A 21861-nucleotide genomic window follows, 5' to 3' on the forward strand; every position below is an offset into this window, starting at 1 on the left:
ACGGAGTCGCCCCTTTCGGGGCGGGTGCTCTGTGTTTGTTAGGCAGATAATGAAATAGCCCCCCACCCTGTTTAAGGAGGGTATTAGAACTAGGGCGTCATCGGTAATATCCATGCTATATACCTACAGAAGCTAAGCGGGCGCCGTGTTTAAAGACCCGACTTCCGAAGTACACTGAACAAAAATATAAACTGTACACTTTTGGTTTTGCTCCCATTTTGCATGAGCTGAACTCAAAGATCTGAAACATTTTCTTCATACACAAAAGACCCATTACTCTCCAATATTGTTCACAAATCTGTCTAAATCTGTGTTAGTGAGCACTTCACCTTTACTGAGATAATCCATCCCACCTCACAGGTGTGGGATATCAAGGTGCTGATTAGACAGCATGAATATTGCACAGGTGTGCCTTAGACTGCCCACAATAAAAGACCACTCTGAATTGTGCACAGTTTTTCCTTCCTGAGGAGGGGAGGGGAGGGGAGGGGGGGGGGGCAGAAAACCAGTCAGTATCTGGTGTGGCCACCATTTGCCTCACGCAGTGCAACACATCTCCGTCGCATAGAGTTGATCAGGTTGTTGATTGTGGAATGTTGGTCCACTCCTCTTCAATAGCTGTATGAAGTTGCAGAATATTGGCAGGAAATGGAACACGCTGTCGTATACGCCGATCCAGAGCATCCCAAACATGCTCAATGGGTGACATGTCCGGTGAGTATGTTGGCCATGCAAGAACTGGGTTGTTTACAGCTTCCTGGAATTGTGTACAGATCCTTGCAATATGGGGCCGTGCATTATCATGCTGCAACATGAGGGGATGGTCGTGGATGAACGGCACAACAATGGGCCTGAGGATCTCGTCACGGTATCTCTGTGCATTCAAAATGCCATCAATAAAATGCACCTGTGTTCGTTGTTCATAACATACACCTGCCCATACCATAACCCCACCGCCACCATGGGCTACTCGATCCACAACGTTGACGTTAGCAAACCGCTGACCCACACAAAGCCACACACTGTCTGCGATCTGCCCTGAACAGTGAAAAACGGGACTCATCCGTGAACAGAACACCTCTACAACGTGCCAGACGCCATCGAATGTGAGCATTTGCCCACTCAAGTCGGTTACGATGACGAACTGCAGTCAGGTCCAGACCCCGATGAGGACAACGAGCAGATGAGCTTCCCTGAGACGGTTTCTGACAGTTTGTGCAGAAATTCTTTGGTTATGCAAACCGATTGTTGCTGCAGCTGTCTGGGTGGCTGGTCTCAGATGATCATGGAGGTGAACATGCTGGATGTGGAGGTCCTTGGCTGGTGTGGTTACACGTGGTCTGCGGTTGTGAGGCCGGATGGATGTACTGCCAAATTCTCTGAAACACCTTTGGAGAGATTCTAAAAAGGACTGCACATTCCAAACCAATAGGATAGCCCAGGGTCAGCAACCTCCGGCACTCCAGCTGTTGTGAAACTACAACTCCCAGCATGCACACAATCAACTGTTCTCTGAACTACTATACAAATATATAGAGCATACTGAGAATTGTAGTTTCACAACAGCTGAAGGTTGTCAAAGGTTACTGATCCCTGGGATAGCCCATTGGTGAGCCCTCAAATGGTACTGGGCCCAACAGACAGCAGCCCAAACTGCTCCCCTTTCATTGGGTAATGGTTGTGGTGGGCACCTAATTCTGTTTCATCTGATATCATTTCCTGTGATGTAAGACTAATAGAGCACACTGGTGCAACTGAGGCCTCCCATAGCCCCTCCACGCAGTCACCCCACCAGAGCATCAGGCAATTTGAGGTTGGACGGCATTTGGATGAGTTAGGGGTGGGGGAGGATGATGAGGGCCATTCTAGTGATATATTAAGCCTCCACCGGAAGTCTGTTACACAGAGGAAAAGTCTTAAAAACTGATGCAGCAAACCTGGCGATCCACATGGCAGGTCACTCTGGAACAGAACTGGATGCAGAATCCCAGGGAAGCCCCAGATACATTACAGATATCCTCCTGGGCATAAGAAGGAGAAAGACTCCAGGCTCCAGCCCTATGCCATCGGGTAACCCTTTAATGCCATAGGTTGGCCTAAAGCCATCTTGTGACGTACCGGGTCCCTTCTGCAGAGCGAAGCCGCTTCTTCCGCTTTGCATCACCATTAGCCGCAGGCATTATGCAGAGCGCTCAAAGGGGCGGTACCTCAGCGGCAACAGATTGCGCTAAACCACGCCCCTCCGTTCCAGTGACGTCACCGGGCAGGGCGTGTTGTTCACAATGAAGGACTCAGAGGCAAGAGAACTATGCTAATTAGCATAGTAAACGCCTCCAATGTCGGCAAATGCGGCGGCAGGCTGGAGATAGAAGCAATACTCGGACCTAATAACGTTTCAAAGGACTGAGCCAGGAGGAGTTTAGGGGCGTTACTAAGGTGGAGGAAAATATGCGGCAGGAGGCGGAATATGATTCAAGGGGGGCGGATGCATGGTGGACGTGGCAATGTGCGGCAGGAGGCGGAATAACAATGAGGGGGCGGAGTCACTGCAGCGATGAGAGTCGTCTGAAAGCACGTGATGCTGCGCTGCGCTGGGACCCACAGTGCAGAGCGGCAGGAAGTTAGACAAAAATAAACAGAGATGTAAATAGTTCGTGGGGGACCGTCGGAGCCGTGCAGAAATGGCGAAAATACCTTAAAACATATGGGGGGACCAAGAATCGCCTGTTAACAGTGAGTATTAAAAAAAAAAAATAATTTGATCCCGGACAACCCCTTTAAGACGGAATGAAGTGCAAAAGAGGTGTTCTTAAAATCATTCCATGTATTCCCGTTTCTTCTCTGGGCCGGAGCTGGTCTCTCAGTCATTGATGCAAGGGGAAAATTTGATACAATTTAATGAGTACAACATCATCTACATCTATTACAATCCAACCTATCATATATAGACTTAATGTGGTTTCAAATTTAAGGTAAGTTGAACGCTACAGTCCCAAATCGATGATGAAACCAGAGGTAGTAGTTTCAAATATCATTACTCTATTTTAATTTGCTCAAATTAATTATTTATGGCCATTAACTTACATATTCAAAGAAGAAAAGCCAAATGAAGCTTCGAAGATTATGAATAAATTTGATTATTTTGAGGGTTTGAACTGAGTAATCTCACCCTCAAGTGAGGGAAATGTTAAATATGTGATAGAGACTGATCAAGAGTTTAGATCAGTTTGAGTGCTGAGACCCCCACCGATCCTTAAAACAAGGGGTGAGAAGCACACGCACATCGCTCGCTTTCTCCTCACTGCTCAGAACAGATGAGCCCATAGACTGCTATGGAGCTTGTCTCGTGCAGCGAGGAGAGAGCGCGCGTCTCAGCACTCAGGCCCTCACTAATCAAAACTTTTGATATGTCTCTATGAAAGTTAGTGATGATTTACATCCACACTGATAACATGGAATCTACAGTTGGGTCCGTAAATATTGGGACATCGACACAATTCTAACATTTTTGGCTCTATACACCACCACAATGGATTTGAAATGAAACAGACAAGATGTGCTTTAACTGCAGACTGTCAGCTTTAATTTGAGGGTATTTACATCCAAATCAGGTGAACGGTGCAGGAATTACAACAGTTTGCATATGTGCCTCCCACTTGTTAACCACCTCCGGACCGCTGTACGCACAGACGCGTCCTGGAGGTGGTTGATTCATTCCTCCTGGACGCGCCGGCGCGTCCTCTCGCGAGACGCGAGATTTCCTGTGAACGCGCGCACACAGGCGCGCGCGCTCACAGGAACGGAAGGTAAGAGAGTTGATCTCCAGCCTGCCAGCGGCGATCGTTCGCTGGCAGGCTGGAGATGTGTTTTTTTTAACCCCTAACAGGTATATTAGACGCTGTTTTGATAACAGCGTCTAATATACCTGCTACCTGGTCCTCTGGTGGTCCCATTTGTTTGGATCGACCACCAGAGGACACAGGTAGCTCAGTAAAGTCCCACCAAGCACCACTACACTACACTACACCCCCCCCCCCCGTCACTTATTAACCCCTTATTAGCCCCTGATCACCCCTAATCACCCCTGATCACCCCATATAGACTCCCTGATCACCCCCCTGTCATTGATTACCCCCCTGTCATTGATCACCCCCCTGTCATTGATCAACCCCCTGTAAAGCTCCATTCAGATGTCCGCATGATTTTTACGGATCCACTGATAGATGGATCGGATCCGCAAAACGCATCCGGACGTCTGAATGAAGCCTTACAGGGGCATGATCAATGACTGTGGTGATCACCCCATATAGACTCCCTGATCACCCCCCTGTCATTGATCACCCCCCTGTCATTGATTACCCCCCTGTAAAGCTCCATTCAGACGTCCGCATGATTTTTACGGATCCACTGATAGATGGATCGGATCCGCAAAACGCATCCGGACGTCTGAATGAAGCCTTACAGGGGCATGATCAATGACTGTGGTGATCACCCCATATAGACTCCCTGATCACCCCCCTGTCATTGATCACCCCCCTGTCATTGATTACCCCCCTGTAAAGCTCCATTCAGACGTCCGCATGATTTTTACGGATCCACTGATAGATGGATCGGATCCGCAAAACGCATCCGGACGTCTGAATGAAGCCTTACAGGGGCATGATCAATGACTGTGGTGATCACCCCATATAGACTCCCTGATCACCCCCCTGTAAAGCTCCATTCAGATGTCCGCATGATTTTTACGGATCCACTGATAGATGGATCGGATCCGCAAAACGCATCCGGACGTCTGAATGAAGCCTTACAGGGGCGTGATCAATGACTGTGGTGATCACCCCATATAGACTCCCTGATCACCCCCCTGTCATTGATTACCCCCCTGTCATTGATTACCCCCCTGTAAAGCTCCATTCAGACGTCCGCATGATTTTTACGGATCCACTGATAGATGGATCGGATCCGCAAAACGCATCCGGACGTCTGAATGAAGCCTTACAGGGGCATGATCAATGACTGTGGTTATCACCCCATATAGACTCCCTGATCACCCCCCTGTCATTGATTACCCCCCTGTAAAGCTCCATTCAGACGTCCGCATGATTTTTACGGATCCACTGATAGATGGATCGGATCCGCAAAACGCATCCGGACGTCTGAATGAAGCCTTACAGGGGCATGATCAATGACTGTGGTGATCACCCCATATAGACTCCCTGATCACCCCCCTGTCATTGATCACCCCCCTGTAAAGCTCCATTCAGACGTCCGCATGATTTTTACGGATCCACTGATAGATGGATCGGATCCGCAAAACGCATCCGGACGTCTGAATGAAGCCTTACAGGGGCATGATCAATGACTGTGGTGATCACCCCATATAGACTCCCTGATCACCCCCCTGTCATTGATTACCCCCCTGTCATTGATCACCCCCCTGTAAAGCTCCATTCAGACGTCCGCATGATTTTTACGGATCCACTGATAGATGGATCGGATCCGCAAAACGCATCCGGACGTCTGAATGAAGCCTTACACGGGCGTGATAAATGACTGTGGTTATCACCCCATATAGACTCCCTGATCACCCCCCTGTCATTGATCACCCCCCCTGTCATTGATCACCCCCCCTGTCATTGATCACCCCCCCTGTCATTGATCACCCCCCCTGTCATTGATCACCCCCCCTGTCATTGATCACCCCCCTGTCATTGATCAACCCCCCTGTCATTGATCACCCCCCTGTCATTGATCACCCCCCTGTAAGGCTCCATTCAGACATTTTTTTGGCCCAAGTTAGCGGAATTATTATTTTTTTTTCTTACAAAGTCTCATATTCCACTAACTTGTGACAAAAAATTAAATCTCACATGAACTCACCATACCCCTCACGGAATCCAAATGCGTAAAATTTTTTAGACATTTATATTCCAGACTTCTTCTCACGCTTTAGGGCCCCTAGAATGCCAGGGCAGTATAAATACCCCACATGTGACCCCATTTCGGAAAGAAGACACCCCCAGGTATTCCGTGAGGGGCATATTGAGTCCATGAAAGATTGAAATTTTTGTCCCAAGTTAGCGGAACGGGAGACTTTGTGAGAAAAAAATAAAAAATATCAATTTCCGCTAACTTGTGCCAAAAAAAAAAAATTTCTATGAACTCGCCATGCCCCTCATTGAATACCTTGGGGTGTCTTCTTTCCAAAATGGGGTCACATGTGGGGTATTTATACTGCCCTGGCATTCTAGGGGCCCCAAAGCGTGAGAAGAAGTCTGGTATCCAAATGTCTAAAAATGCCCTCCTAAAAGGAATTTGGGCCCCTTTGCGCATCTAGGCTGCAAAAAAGTGTCACACATCTGGTATCGCCGTACTCAGGAGAAGTTGGGGAATGTGTTTTGGGGTGTCATTTTACATATACCCATGCTGGGTGAGATAAATATCTTGGTCAAATGCCAACTTTGTATAAAAAAATGGGAAAAGTTGTCTTTTGCCAAGATATTTCTCTCACCCAGCATGGGTATATGTAAAAAGACACCCCAAAACACATTCCCCAACTTCTCCCGAGTACGGAGATACCAGATGTGTGACACTTTTTTGCAGCCTAGGTGGGCAAAGGGGCCCATATTCCAAAGAGCACCTTTCGGATTTCACTGGTCATTTACCTACTTACCACACATTAGGGCCCCTGGAAAATGCCAGGGCAGTATAACTACCCCACAAGTGACCCCATTTTGGAAAGAAGACACCCCAAGGTATTCCGTGAGGGGCATGGCGAGTTCCTAGAATTTTTTATTTTTTGTCACAAGTTAGTGGAAAATGATGATTTTTTTTATATTTTTTTTTTTTTTCATACAAAGTCTCATATTCCACTAACTTGTGACAAAAAATAAAAACTTCCATGAACTCACTATGCCCATCAGCGAATACCTTGGGGTCTCTTCTTTCCAAAATGGGGTCACTTGTGGGGTAGGTATAATGCCCTGGTATTTTAGGGGCCCAAATGTGTGGTAAGGAGTTTGAAATCAAATTCTGTAAAAAATGACGAGTGAAATCCGAAAGGTGCTCTTTGGAATATGGGCCCCTTTGCCCACCTAGGCTGCAAAAAAGTGTCACACATCTGGTATCTCTGTACTCAGGAGAAGGTGGGGAATGTGTTTTGGGGTGTCATTTTACATATACCCATGCTGGGTGAGATAAATATCTTGGTCAAATGCCAACTTTGTATAAAAAAATGGGAAAAGTTGTCTTTTGCCAAGATATTTCTCTCACCCAGCATGGGTATATGTAAAAAGACACCCCAAAACACATTCCCCAACTTCTCCTGAGTACGGAGATACCACATGTGTGGCACTTTTTTGCAGCCTAGGTGGGCAAAGGGGCCCATATTCCAAAGAGCACCTTTTGGATTTCACTGGTCATTTACCTACTTACCACACATTAGGGCCCCTGGAAAATGCCAGGGCAGTATAACTACCCCACAAGTGACCCCATTTTGGAAAGAAGACACCCCAAGGTATTCCGTGAGGGGCATGGCGAGTTCCTAGAATTTTTTATTTTTTGTCACAAGTTAGTGGAAAATGATGATTTTTTTTATATTTTTTTTTTTTTTCATACAAAGTCTCATATTCCACTAACTTGTGACAAAAAATAAAAACTTCCATGAACTCACTATGCCCATCAGCGAATACCTTGGGGTCTCTTCTTTCCAAAATGGGGTCACTTGTGGGGTAGTTATACTGCCCTGGCATTCTAGGGGCCCAAATGTGTGGTAAGGAGTTTGAAATCAAATTCTGTAAAAAATGACGAGTGAAATCCGAAAGGTGCTCTTTGGAATATGGGCCCCTTTGCCCACCTAGGCTGCAAAAAAGTGTCACACATCTGGTATCTCCGTATTCAGGAGAAGTTGGGGAATGTGTTTTGGGGTGTCTTTTTACATATACCCATGCTGGGTGAGAGAAATATCTTGGCAAAAGACAACTTTTCCCATTTTTTTATACAAAGTTGGCATTTGACCAAGATATTTATCTCACCCAGCATGGGTATATGTAAAATGACACCCCAAAACACATTCCCCAACTTCTACTGAATACGGAGATACCAGATGTGTGACACTTTTTTGCAGCCTAGGTGGGCAAAGGGGCCCACATTCCAAAGAGCACCTTTCGGATTTCACTGGTCAGTTTTTACAGAATTTGATTTCAAACTCCTTACCACACATTTGGGCCCCTAGAATGCCAGGGCAGTATAACTACCCCACAAGTGACCCCATTTTGGAAAGAAGAGACCCCAAGGTATTTCGTGATGGGCATAGTGAGTTCATGGAAGTTTTTATTTTTTGTCACAAGTTAGTGGAATATGAGACTTTGTAAGAAAAAAATAAATAAAAAAAAAAATCATCATTTTCCGCTAACTTGTGACAAAAAATAAAAAGTTCTATGAACTCACTATGCCCATCAGCGAATACCTTAGGGTGTGTACTTTCCGAAATGGGGTCATTTGTGGGGTGTTTGTACTGTCTGGGCATTGTAGAACCTCAGGAAACATGACAGGTGCTCAGAAAGTCAGAGCTGCTTCAAAAAGCGGAAATTCACATTTTTGTACCATAGTTTGTAAACGCTATAACTTTTACCCAAACCATTTTTTTTTTACCCAAACATTTTTTTTTTATCAAAGACATGTAGAACAATAAATTTAGAGCAAAATTTATATATGGATGTCATTTTTTTTGCAAAATTTTACAACTGAAAGTGAAAAATGTCATTTTTTTGCAAAAAAATCGTTAAATTTCGATTAATAACAAAAAAAGTAAAAATGTCAGCAGCAATGAAATACCACCAAATGAAAGCTCTATTAGTGAGAAGAAAAGGAGGTAAAATTCATTTGGGTGGTAAGTTGCATGACCGAGCAATAAACGGTGAAAGTAGTGTAGGTCAGAAGTGTAAAAAGTGGCCTGGTCTTTCAGGGTGTTTAAGCACTGGGGGCTGAGGTGGTTAAACAACCAAAACTAATGGGACCTAATAATAATCATAAATCAAACTTTCACTTTTTAATACTTGGTTGCAAATCCTTTGCAGTCAATTACAGCCTGAAGTCTGGAACGCATAGGCATCACCAGACGCTGGGTTTCATCCCTGGTGATGCTCTGCCAAGCCTCTAATGCAACTGTCTATAGTTCCTGCTTGTTCTTGGGGAATTTCACTTCAGTTTTGTCTTCAGCAAGTGAAATGCATGCTCAATCGGATTCAGGTAAGGTGATTGACTTGGCCATTGCATAACATTCCACTTCTTTCCCTTAAAAAACTCTTTGGTTGCTTTTGCAGTATGCTTTGGGTCATTGTCCATCTGCACTGTGAAGCGCCATCCAATGGGTTCTGAAGCATTTGGCTGAATATGAGCAGATAATATTGCCCGAAACACTTCAGAATTCATCCTGCTGCTTTTGTCAGCAGTCACATCATCAATAAATACAAGAGAACCAGTTCCATTGGCAGCCATACATGCCCACGCCATGACACTACCACCACCATGCTTCACTAATGAGGTGGTATGCTTAGGATCATGAGCAGTTCCTTTCCTTCTCCATACTCTTCTCTTCCCATCACTCTGGTACAAGTTGATCTTGGTCTAATCTGTCCATAGGATGTTGTTCCAGAACTATGAAGGCTTTTTTTAGATGTCATTTGGCAAACTCTAATCTGGCCTTCCTGTTTTTGAGGCTCACCAATGGTTTACATCTTGTGGTGAACCCTCTGTATTCACTCTGGTGAAGTCTTCTCTTGATTGTTGACTTTGACACACATACACCTACCTCCTGCAGAGTGTTCTTGATCTGGCCAACTGTTGTGAAGGGTATTTTCTTCACCAGGGAAAGAATTCTTCGGTCATCCACCACAGTTGTTTTTCGTGGTCTTCCGTGTCTTTTGGTGTTGCTGAGCTCACCGGTGCATTCCTTCTTTTTAAGAATGTTCAAACAGTTGTTTTGGCCACGCCTAATGATTTTGCTATCTCTCTGATGGGTTTGTTGTATTTTTTCAGCCTAATGATGGTTTGCTTCACTGATAGTGACAGCTCGTTGGATCTCATCTTGAGAGTTGACAGCAACAGATTCCAAATCCAAATAGCACAATTGAAATGAACTCTGGACCTTTTATCTGCTCATTGTAATTGGGATAATGAGGGAATAACACACAACTGGCCATGGAACAGCTGAGAAGCCAATTGTCCGATTACTTTTGGTTCCTTAACAAGTGGGAGGCATATATGCAAACTGTTGTAATTCCTACACCGTTCACCTGATTTGGATGTAAATACCCTCAAATTAAAGCTGACAGTCTGCAGTTAAAGCACATCTTGTTCGTTTTATTTTAAATCAATTGTGATGGTGTATAGAGCCAAAAATGTAAGAATTGTGTTGTTGTCCCAATATTTATGGACCTGACTGTATATTGGTACACAAGAGGGATGCAATTACTGTATGGCTACAACAAGGCCTATATTTGAAGATTCCCTTATATGAAGAGATAGAAGCACCCATGTGTCCAAGACACGCCGATATCTAGAGTGCACCAAGGTGTAGATAAGCACAGGGACAGTTTTTTCTGTTCTATGCACTTTTGATCTTTGGGATCCACCAGTTTTACCTTATCTGGAGGCTCCACATCGGCCTAATTCTTCTCTTTTATTCTGCTAATTTTAATAAATACCAATAAAGTTTACATTTATACTTTATATGAGCTTTTCCACCAAATCCTTACATTACAGGTCTCTCTTCCTTCTATTATGGAGGAGTAGAGGACATATTGTTGAATCGTGACATCACTAAGAAAATAAAGCAAACTACTAATGGTCTTTACTAGGGATGAGCGAATTGACTTCGGATGAAACATCCAAAGTCAATTTGCATAAAACTTCAGCAGGAGCTCCGAACAGTATTAGAATGTATTGGCTCCGATGAGCCGAAGTTATTGCTTTGCAAAGTCTCGCGAGACTTCGCGCAATAACTTCATAAATTAATTTGTACTGTAAAAAAACATTTTCCGAACTCGGGTTCGGTTCCAAGTGGTACCTTGGTATATCAGTCAATCAGATATAATGAACAAAAAGTCTTCTTGTCCTTTTTATCAGATAGAAATGGACAAGGTCTGTAAAAAACAGGACAAATATACATAGATCAGGATAGTTTTATCAGACCCAATGGATTCCAAATGATCAGAGACATATTCATATTCGCACTTCAGATTCCAATTTTAAATACGCAGATATGAATATAGTAGTAATTCACTGAAGTCTTGCGTGACTTCGGGCAAGATGAAGCTTGGCTCCACAGAGCCAATACATTTTACTGCTGTACGGAAACAGCATTAACCACAAAGTTTTTGAACGAATTGACTTCGGATCTATGATCCGAAGCTTGAGTAGCTCAAGCCTGCCGATGACTACACAGTGGGAATTTATAAGGTGCTGGTAGAATGAATTGATCCTTCTTGGTTGAACTATCACAACAATGTTTTATGCAGAGGCTTGATGCAAAATTCCTGTATAGGTGGTTTTTGCAAACTGCGACCCAAAAGTTAAAATAATTCCTAATGTTCTCAAGTACATATCAGCTCATTTCCTTGATAGAACTTAAGTTGAATCTTCTGTCAAAATTGCTCGCTACTACATTGTCTTCCATGATTCTTAAAATAATCAGTACATCCCAAGTAGTTTTTTTGGGGGGAAAAAGATCTCTTATGAACAACTGCAAGGTCCTGACAGTTCTAGAACAGGCCTGGGATCATCCTTAGGCAGCCGAGTATACCACATTGCTAGCATTGCACACAAAGAAAGCTTTTAATCATTTCAGGTAGACCAAGGGAAGGCAAGATGGGTGCAATTTCTGAATTTTCATCTTTACCCTATATGTGCTCGAATCCATACTCTAGGCTTTTTTGGAGAACCATTTAGGCCACGCACATAAGATCCGCATAAATTTCTGTGTGGATTTGCGTGCATTTCTGCAGCATATCCGCAATTTCTAACAGTGGTTTTTGGTGTGAATTTTTGCTGTAGATCTCACCCTTCCATTGAAAAGGGTGAAATCCGCAACCATAATTGACAATGCTGCACATTTGGATATTCACAATGCAGGTCAATCTGCAAAGTGTACATGAGATTTGTGTAATCTCACGCATTTTGCTGGTACTGTAATACACTGAGGTTTTTAAGCACAGGAATCTGGTCGGAAAAAACGTATTTATTCCGCAACATGTGCTGGTGCCCTTAAACTGACCAAGGAAACGACTCAGGGTAGCTCCCTGTCACCCTTACTATGTAAAACAGCCTCTGAACCACTGCTTTATCTCGAGGACTTATCCCTTTATCAGGAAATTAAAATGACATTGTAATCACTCTTGAGAAACCACAAGCCCAAAACTAAAAGTAAAACTTAAGAAATTGGGTCAAGAGAGGGCATACTTGAACGTCACAAAGAAACACAAAAGAATTTGACAAATGAAACTTTTTTAATGTTACACATTGGTCGAAGACAAAAATAGTCCGGTCTATGACAATAAACCAATACACTCAATGGCTTGTTACAGAGAACCTCGAGGAACCCTGAGTGTCCTTAATCTGAATTCTTCCTTGAACACAGTTTCAGGTGGGAGTACGTAGTGAGAGCAGTAGATAGTCACACAGGACTTCACATCAGGGCAACGATACATAACATTATCTTCAATAAGCAGTTTTAGTCTGTAATTTCAGACATTTATGGTACATATGAAATGTGAGTCCCACCTCTAAGCCTTTCAGCTATCTCTAGAATGGGGGCCCCAGACCGTGTCCCATTGGCTGCTCTATCGAAGCTGCATGATCTGGTTGGGTTTATAAAAAAATTCCCTGCCCTACCTGTTTCTGTAAGGACCATAAAAGTGAATGGGAGTTAAAGAAACAGCGTAGTACAGTGAGCTTGGCTGTATCTGTAACCAGGCCTCCTCTCTCAGCCTGCGGATACTCCATAAATGTCTGAGATAAGAACAATTTAACGAAGATAAAAAAAATAAAAATCTGTAATAATAAATATATATTTATATATATATAATAAATATATATTTATATATATATATATATATATATATATATATATATATATAATTATCTTCCCATACAAGATTCATCAGACGTTTCTTAAAAGCAGTCATGCGGCATTAATCAACATTTTAAAGCCAAATCTACAACTTGAAATGAAACCTGTGAATCGTGTGTGAACATGCGTAACGTGATATGAAGATCACAATGTCACATTGTTACACTGCATCTTATGATTGTCAACTATGTCAAACTGGGGCATGTGACAGTCACAAAAAATCCAACGCTTGCATTTTTGGTCTCAGGTTACAGTAAATGGCGACATTGCTATCATCGAACACAAGTCATGTGCCACTGCAACTTGACTGCGATTTTTTTCGCAGTTTTTTACAGCCAAATCTCAGCTGTAAAATAGTGGCACAACAGCAAGTTGCGCTACTATTTAGAGACCTGCTGTCACATGACACCGGTTGCCATGTTGCCCCAGTTATCTACCTGTCTGTGAATAACATGGATTTTAAAAAAAAAATGGCTCATATAATTTCCCATATTTCACCAAAATTTGTTTCTTCTTATCCGATGAGTTTTAGAATTGAATTTCCTCAAATAACATTTACACAGATAAAACATCAAAACTGCTTCTCTTCTCTGTGACTCCTCTGATACTCCAAAAGTTGGGATTTTGAAATAAAACATTTCTTACTTTCTGAGCATGGAAATGACTTCTCACCGGTGTATCTTCTCTCATGTCTAACAAGATTTGATTTATCTTTGAAACATTTACCGCATTCTGAACATGAATATGGTTTTGCTCCTGTGTGATTTCTCTCATGTGTAACAAGCTCTGATTTTTGTTTAAAAAGTTCCCCACATCCTGAACATGAATACGAATTCTCTCCTGTGTGACTTCTCTTGTGCTCCATAAGTTTGTCTTCAGCAATAAAACATTTCTCAGTTTCTGAGCCTGAAAATGGTTTCTCGCCCATGTGACTTTTCTCATGTGTCACAAGATTTGATTTTCGTGTAAAATATTTTCCACATTCTGAACATGAATATGGTTTCTCTCCTGTGTGACTTCTCTCATGTTTAGCAAGATCTGATTTATCTGTAAAACATTTCCCACATTCTGAGCAGGAATATGGCTTCTCTCCTGTGTGAATTCTCTTATGTCTGGAAAAACTTGATTTATCTGTAAAATATTTCCCACATTCAGAACATGAATACGGCTTCTCTCCTGTGTGAATTCTTTCGTGTATAATAAGATTTGATTTTCGTTTAAAAAATTTCCCACATTCTGAACATGAATAGGACTCTTCTCCTATGTGACCTTTCTTATGTCTAAGAAGATTTGATTTATCTGTAAAACGTTTTCCACATTCTGAACATGAATATGGTTTCTCTCCTGTGTGACCTCTCTCATGTCTAACAAGATGTGATTTATCTGTAAAACTTTTTCCACATTCTGAACATGAATACATCTTCTCTCCTGTGTGAATTCTCTCATGGGTAACAAGATAAGATTTTTTAATAAAACATTTCCCACATTCTGAACATGAATATAGCTTCTCTCCTGTGTGAATTCTCTCATGTGTAGCAAGACTTGATTGATGCGTAAAACATTTTCCACATTCTGAACAGAAATATGGTTTCTCTCCTGTGTGACTTCTCTCATGTCTAACAAGACTTAATTTATGTTTAAAACTTTTCCCACATTCTGAACATGAATATGGTTTCTCTCCTGTGTGACTTCTCTCATGGGATACAAGATTTGATTTATCTGCAAAACATTTGCCACATTCTGAACATGAATACGGCTTCTCTCCTGTGTGAGTTCTCTCATGTATAACAAAAATTGATTTATATGTAAAACATTTCCCACATTCTGAACAGGAGTATGGCTTCTCTCCTCTGTGAGTTCCTCTTTGTGTAGAAAGACCTGAACTTCTTGTAAACTGTTTACCACATTGAAAACTTTCATCCCCTTTCGGATTACAAGACACATCTGTACTGTGAAGTCCTGGATATACATTAAAGATAATGAGGTTTTCTCCTGAAGAGCGCTGCATGATATCTTTATCTTTTACTTTATAATTTAGTGATAACATGACGTTTTCCTCAGAATTCTTACAGGGATTTTCTGTTAAAATAAAAAAAAGTATTAGTTTTTTTATATATTTTTTTTTACTAAAGAGCAGACAAAGTTATAACATTCATATTAGGCTGGAAGTGGATCCCGCAAGAACTAGAGGTATAAGCTGTTCATTTGTATTGTCTCCTGGCTTTTGGTTTAAAAAAATAACTGTATCAAAAACTAGATGTGTGATTCCAGCCTTATAAAGATTTAAAGAATACTCTGACAAAGTTCAGTTTTGTGGTCTACGACTTTTGCCAACACATTTGGCCCTTCCTTCAGTGCCAAGTGGGCATCACATTAATAGAAGCTAAAAAAGGATCTTCAACAGATGAAAAATTTCCGGCACGTAGTTGAATAGAAATCTTGCACATTCACATTCTATTCAACTACGTGCTGGAAATTTTTCATCTGTTGAAGTTTGATACTATGAAGTCAGCCCGGCTTCTCCGTTGCATGTGCGACTATTGGTGAGCGGGAATCAATTTTCTTTTTCACTAAAAAAAGGATCTGTCACAGAATTCTTTAACACAAACTGCATGCATTATAAAATAGGCCTCTTAGACCTTATGAAGTTTGTAGATTCACTAGAAAAATCTATCCCGTAATGTACACCTAGGGACTAGCTGACTTTTCACTGTAACTCCTCCCCTGCTGCTGCAGTCTCTCTCAGTAGTGAGAGACCCCCCCTTCTTTCAGCATGTTATATCGGAGGCCCATGCCTGCTGCTTCCCTGCTACTTCTGGTCTGTCGCAGGTTCAGCTGCCCGGCAGTGGGCCAGGGCACTGGTGTTGTGTGTCTTTTTTGGGTAAATGTATTAGGATATTCTTCATTACTCATTCTTTAGTACTGCAAGGGATAACCCCTCATTGGGTTCCGTGTGCAGCTGCTAGGCTGTTTCTAATGTGTTAAACTGCTATATATGCCGTGCTGTTTGTCTCAATGTCTATCTGAGCAATAGGTTTATAAGCTTACTTGATCCTGCAAAAGTGCACTATAATCTACCTGTCTACCCGTGTACCGACTTCTGCCTGATTTCCAGTTTCTGTCTCTTGCCTAACCTTACTTGTGTCCGATCACAATAATGACTTTTCCACTTAATCTCTTGGTGCTTTGAATAGGTGTCTCTGACCCCGTCGGTCAACTGTTAACCACACTAAAACTTCTCCAGGGGGAAGTGGCCTGAGCGCTCTCCTGCAGCAAAGGCTAGAACACTGTATAGGGGTTAAAGGGTGAAAATCAGGGGACTGCCAGGATAATGCCCTTAGGTTTAATCTTTAGCCCAAAGTCAAACGGTTGTTTGACACAGCAACAGTTTCAGGGTGGAACAGCAGCCTCAAATTCCATCTGCTGCTATATGTACTGAGCATGTGTGAGATAGCAGAAGCAGGGGAGGAGGTACACTGAAAGGAGCTGGTTAGTTACAGAGGACCTGTCCATTTCAGTAACTACTTGCATTCCCCATGTAATAATTCTGGAGAATTTTTTGTTATATCTCCGTGTTGTGCCATTCTTCTCTCATTCCTGGTAGAAGTTTATAGATAAAGGTGCAGATGGACATTACCAGTTTGGGGGGGGGGGGGGGGGTGTCTGCTCAGTCTGCCAATGGCAGAACCGATTGAACAATGGCAGACTCTGCAGGGACATACCCCCAACCATCTTTACCTTTATCCACAAATATCTAGCAAGAAGAGTAGAAGAATAGCACAACACAGTGTCATAAGAATGGAAGTTCCCGAATTGTCATTTCACGTAGAATACAATTATTTACTAAAACAGACATGTCAGTAGTGGCGACAGGTCCTCTTTAAGCTATATTCAAAATAAAGCAACAACCGGGTATAAAGTAAATAAATATGTTTTTATTGATATATAATTCATAAAATCACATAATTAAAAACTGTTGGTGGTCCAGAAACACACAGGGCGTACAACGCCCAAGCAGGTGATACAGGCTATTGGCTCTACATAATAGTAGCACTAGTATCACTAGGGGGTATGCTTACCCCCTGTTGAAGCATTAAGTAAAACGCGCGTCGGGACGCAGGAGAGACTTTTTTTTGGGGTATGGCAACATGTATTGATGTTATTTGGGCTGTTGTAGGTTTGATATGTGCGATATATCTGTAAGCACATTGCACTTTACTTGGTACTGTGTACACTACTGCGTGGTTTCACCTATGCCCTAATCTTACTTATTTGTCTAGTGATACTATTCTGTAGAGCCAATAGCCTGTATCCCCTGCTTGGGCGTTGTACACTCGGTGTGTTTCTGGACCACCAAAAGTTTTTAATTATGTGATTTTATGAATTATATATCAATAAAGACATGTTTATTTACTTTATACCCGGTTGTTGCTTTATTTGGAATATATGATTAAAAGGGCCCTTTACCGGGTAATGTATGGTTGTATTTCTTGCCCTAACACATTTTTTTGTGGTGCCTCTTTAAGCTATAGGTGGATGGAAAATAAGCCTAGATTGTGGATACAGGACTCATGAGGACTCTTACTCTCTAGCTGGAGTCATAATATGTTCAAAAATGATTATACAGCCATTCTAACATGGAGTTTCAAAGTAAGTACACCGGCCTCATCAGGTCTATTTAACACGATATGCAGTTTGTAGAAAAAGGCCCTATTTTATATTGTTATGAACAATCTGATTATGACCGCAGTCTACATTTAACAAGATAATGCGCCATAAGGTAAAGCAGATGTCCGAGGCTGAATCTATGGACATGACAATGAGGACTGTATAGACTAATGGCAGCAGAGCCAACAGGTCGTAGTTCTATATACATCTTTTAAAATAGACAGAGCAAGATTATCATTTAGAATCTGGAATAAAGATTTCCTGGACCTTGTTGGATCTATTACACTAAGAGTTCAGGGGAACGAGGGTCCTATCGAGAAGGTGGAGCTAATGAAGTGTCCTGTGAGTGCAGGTCACCATCACTGAGACATCTCTGTCTGTACAATAATCACATGTGACATCGGAGCTTCCTGATAATCATGGAGCTGAAGACTGGAGTACAGTAAAAGCAAGCCAAAAAACACAACTTCCAAACTTTTTTAACCCCTTAACGAGCAGGCTCACCAGGCCTGGTTGGCATTTAATGGTGAAGTCAATTTTATCTGTTTACAAAACAAAGCCAGAGTCTGCCATTTTGCATATCAAATTCTGTACAAGCAGGACAGGGACCCTAACCCTGGAGGAGGAGGTGGGGGGGGGGGGGGGATGTCTAGCCAGCATGCTTGCCCATAATGCAATGCAGTCAGCCTCACAGCCAATCAGGAGGGAAGATATAGACATGTCTATTAGGCTCTATGCAAGGTTCCAATCAGAAACACCATTCAGAGCTCCAACACTGATGTGATAGGACATGTTGGTCAGAAGGGTATTTCAGGGACAGTGTTAGGGTTTGTTAAGATATAATTAACTAGGTAGCCTAATTTACTGCATAGAAAGTCTGGTTGTATCATTAGGGACAGGACAGGGTCAGTTAGTGTATTGTGTGTGTTACAGGACCAGAGCTGTTCATAAGTATACAGACTGCTGTACTGCATAGCCAGCATTTAAAGAGACAGTACACTTTTTTTTATATGCAGGCATCAGCTGGCAGTCCAAATGAAAAATAAATAGTTCAAATTCACACTGCTCAAAATAATGACTGTCTCAAAAAGGTCTCATATGAACATAGGCATACATCCTTAGCCGGATGCAATGCTTTTAATTCGTGTGACAGACTCTAGTTGGTTGATCTTTCTTCTACATTTGTGTTGCTATGCTGCTGCTTGCAGTTCCACAGGAGATCGCCCACCAAAAGCTTCTACTTTCTCGTGCTGCCTCCCTTCGAATTCTATAGCTATCCACAATAAAGATACATGGAGGAAAAGCAAGAAGTAGATCAATGAATATGCACATCTGACCAGTGTCGGACTGGGATGCCTAAGGCCCACCAGTAAAATTTATTCCGGGGGACCCGCTGAAAAACTACATGCAAATATCTGCTCGCACATGGTTGATTATGAGGGTCTCTACAGCGACTTTGAGAAGGCAGGTCCACGATGAAAGAGGATAATGACTGGCCAGCCTCTGTACTTAGAAGTCATCACATCCACCTAGTTTTTTTATATGAACATAGGCTGGATGAGATGCTGTACGCTGTCTATCTATATGTAGTGCAGTCTACTGTGTCATGTGATACTTGGGCAGGGGATGGAGGACTAGGGGCCCACCGGAGGATTCACCTGTTAACCTGTGGACCAGTCCAAGCCTGGATCTGACATTGAAAAGGATTGAGTAACCCTTGGTTGGAGTGGAATAAAGATATTGTAATTATATATATATTTTGTAATTTGAGGTTTATTTTTTAAGCTCTTTGAGTTATTTGTATAATAATTTTGGTTAAGGCAAGCAAAATAGGCATGGGTTCTTAGTAAGAATTTGCAACTGGAGATGGAAATGCCTTGTATGCCCCTGAAGAAGTCGGGTTGGGCAGATACTTGGTGTGCCACGCATGGTGGATTCCTTGCTGATTACTACACTATGTGCGATTGCATTCGATGTCTGAAGAGTTCGAAGGGAGGCAGCTCAGGGAAGTGAAAGCTTTTGGTGGGCAGTCTCCTGTGGAACTGTAAGAAGTGGCAAAGCAACACAAGTGTAGAAGAAAGCTCAACCAAATAGCGTCTATCACAAGAATTAAAAGCATAGCATCTGGATAAGGTTGTTTTAGAGATGTGACTATTTTTTGTGTTTCATTTGATCAGATGGACTGAGACATGTTTGCAGATTTAATGATATTTTATCTTTTAGCAGTCCAAATAATATAAGAAAAACGAAATCACACTAGCTGATGATGTTTTAAGTATCATAAGTGCACAGGACACTGTCCAATTGTGCATTTTTCCCCCAATACGCCTGTTGCAAAGTTTCCTCATTTCATAATAAGTGTATAAAACCTGTATGAATACAGTGTTGCTACTGCTGCCACTACTTCTACCCCTACATAGCTGCCTTATCTGCCATACTGTACTGCTAGTGCTCCGCAAATTTTTTTTAGATCGCTTGTTCAGAACAAACCTCTGCTTTTTCCAATTCTACAATTCTGTGTATAAACACTGCTAGGCATCTGCCCCAATAAGGGACAATTTTTGGAATATTTTATAATTTTAAAAAGTTTAATAAATCCAATGATACAATGTGTTTTTACACAGGCTGTTAGCCATGTGTTTACCCACAGCTATATATGTCAATGTCATTCTGACATTATTTACGTTAAATAGCTTGAATAGGGGGGATAAAGGGAAAAAAAATTCTGAAAACAAAGAGAGAAAGGCAAAATAAAATAAAAAAATAGTTAGGGAACCCATAGTTTCATATACAAATTTTCATTCAGGTTCATTCATTCGATTCAGGTAGAAATAGACCTGAAATTTAGCCCCTTCATTCCCGGGAGGGTGGTTTTTCCGTCTTTCACTCCCTGCCTTTCCTGAGCCAAAACTTTTTCTTTTTTCATTTCCATTTACTTGTTTTTTGTGAGACACTTTCTAATGACACCATTTAATATTGTATACAATGTAGTGGGAAGCTGGAAAAAAATCCAAATATTGCGCAATTGGAAAAAAAATGCAATTCCACCACAGTTTCATGGATTTTGTTTTTACGGCGTTCACTATGCAGTAAAACTAACCTGTGCCCTTCATTCTCTGTTTATTTTGGTATGTAAAGCAACAAAAAAATAAAATTTTCCCCCCGTTACACCATTTGCCATTGGGAATAAATATTTTTATATTTAGTAGCAGTATTTTTGGATGCGGTAATGCCTATAATGTTTTTTTCAGGCCTCAACATGGAATGATTAGATTTTCATTTGTATTCAGTAATGGGTTTTTATCCATTAAGGAATACAAAAATCTGTATATTCTAATGCAGTGCTGCCACCTGCAGGCCTGCATTGGAATATACCATTAATAGGCCTAAAAGCCTTGTACAGGCTCTGGCCCATTACTGCTAAGGAACTTCTTCCCCAATCTCACCGAGGGGAAAGCGTTCCTGCCTGGAAAGTCTGCGCTTTTGAGATTTTTACCTTTCAGAGGGGTTAAATGTCTGTGATCGAGGTTATCGCATATGTCAGACATTAATACAGGCACAAAAGCTTTGCCTGCATAATCCCCAAGTGGGTGTGTGGATGTGACTGACCGTCATGTCCTGCAGGAACAGCCGGGATCAGAGAAGAATCTGATCAGAGATCGCCTTCAGCTGGATAAGGGGAACACTCCATGATGTGATGAGGACATCTCTAATCAAAGAGCAGCGCAGCAGTCGGTGATCAGATTCTCCTCCTGCCCTGAAGGCACCAAGGACAGAATCTGAAGTCACTTTCTGCATTCATTATTCCATACCTGTGGTGACATCTCCTGGAATGTCCTCCTCCACCTCACTGGGATCGCCCATCATCCTCTCTTCTTCATCCTCCACTTTAATATCAGTCAGATCTTCTCCCTGATTTCTCATCTGTAACAATTCAGTACAATACAGCAGACAGATGGGAAATCTAACAGATCCACATAAGAGACCCCCACAATCTATGACCCCTCTATGACTGCAGGACCCCCCTATATAGATGTGTACAGGACTCAGCTCCATCTACCTGA

At 42.1% G+C, this 21861-nt stretch overlaps 1 protein-coding gene across 1 annotated transcript; it reads right to left on the reverse strand.

The window, feature by feature from the left end:
• Positions 1-13131: 13131 nt before the first annotated feature.
• On the reverse strand, positions 13132-14870 carry LOC120991274 (gastrula zinc finger protein XlCGF17.1-like; the record flags this gene model as incomplete). Its single annotated transcript, XM_040420118.1, has 1 exon — positions 13132-14870. A coding segment is annotated over one exon (1170 nt), but the record flags the coding sequence as incomplete, so codon positions are not given.
• Positions 14871-21861: the final 6991 nt, after the last annotated feature.

This window comes from Bufo bufo, chromosome 2 (genome assembly GCF_905171765.1).
Source record: "Bufo bufo chromosome 2, aBufBuf1.1, whole genome shotgun sequence".
NCBI lineage: Eukaryota > Metazoa > Chordata > Amphibia > Anura > Bufonidae > Bufo > Bufo bufo.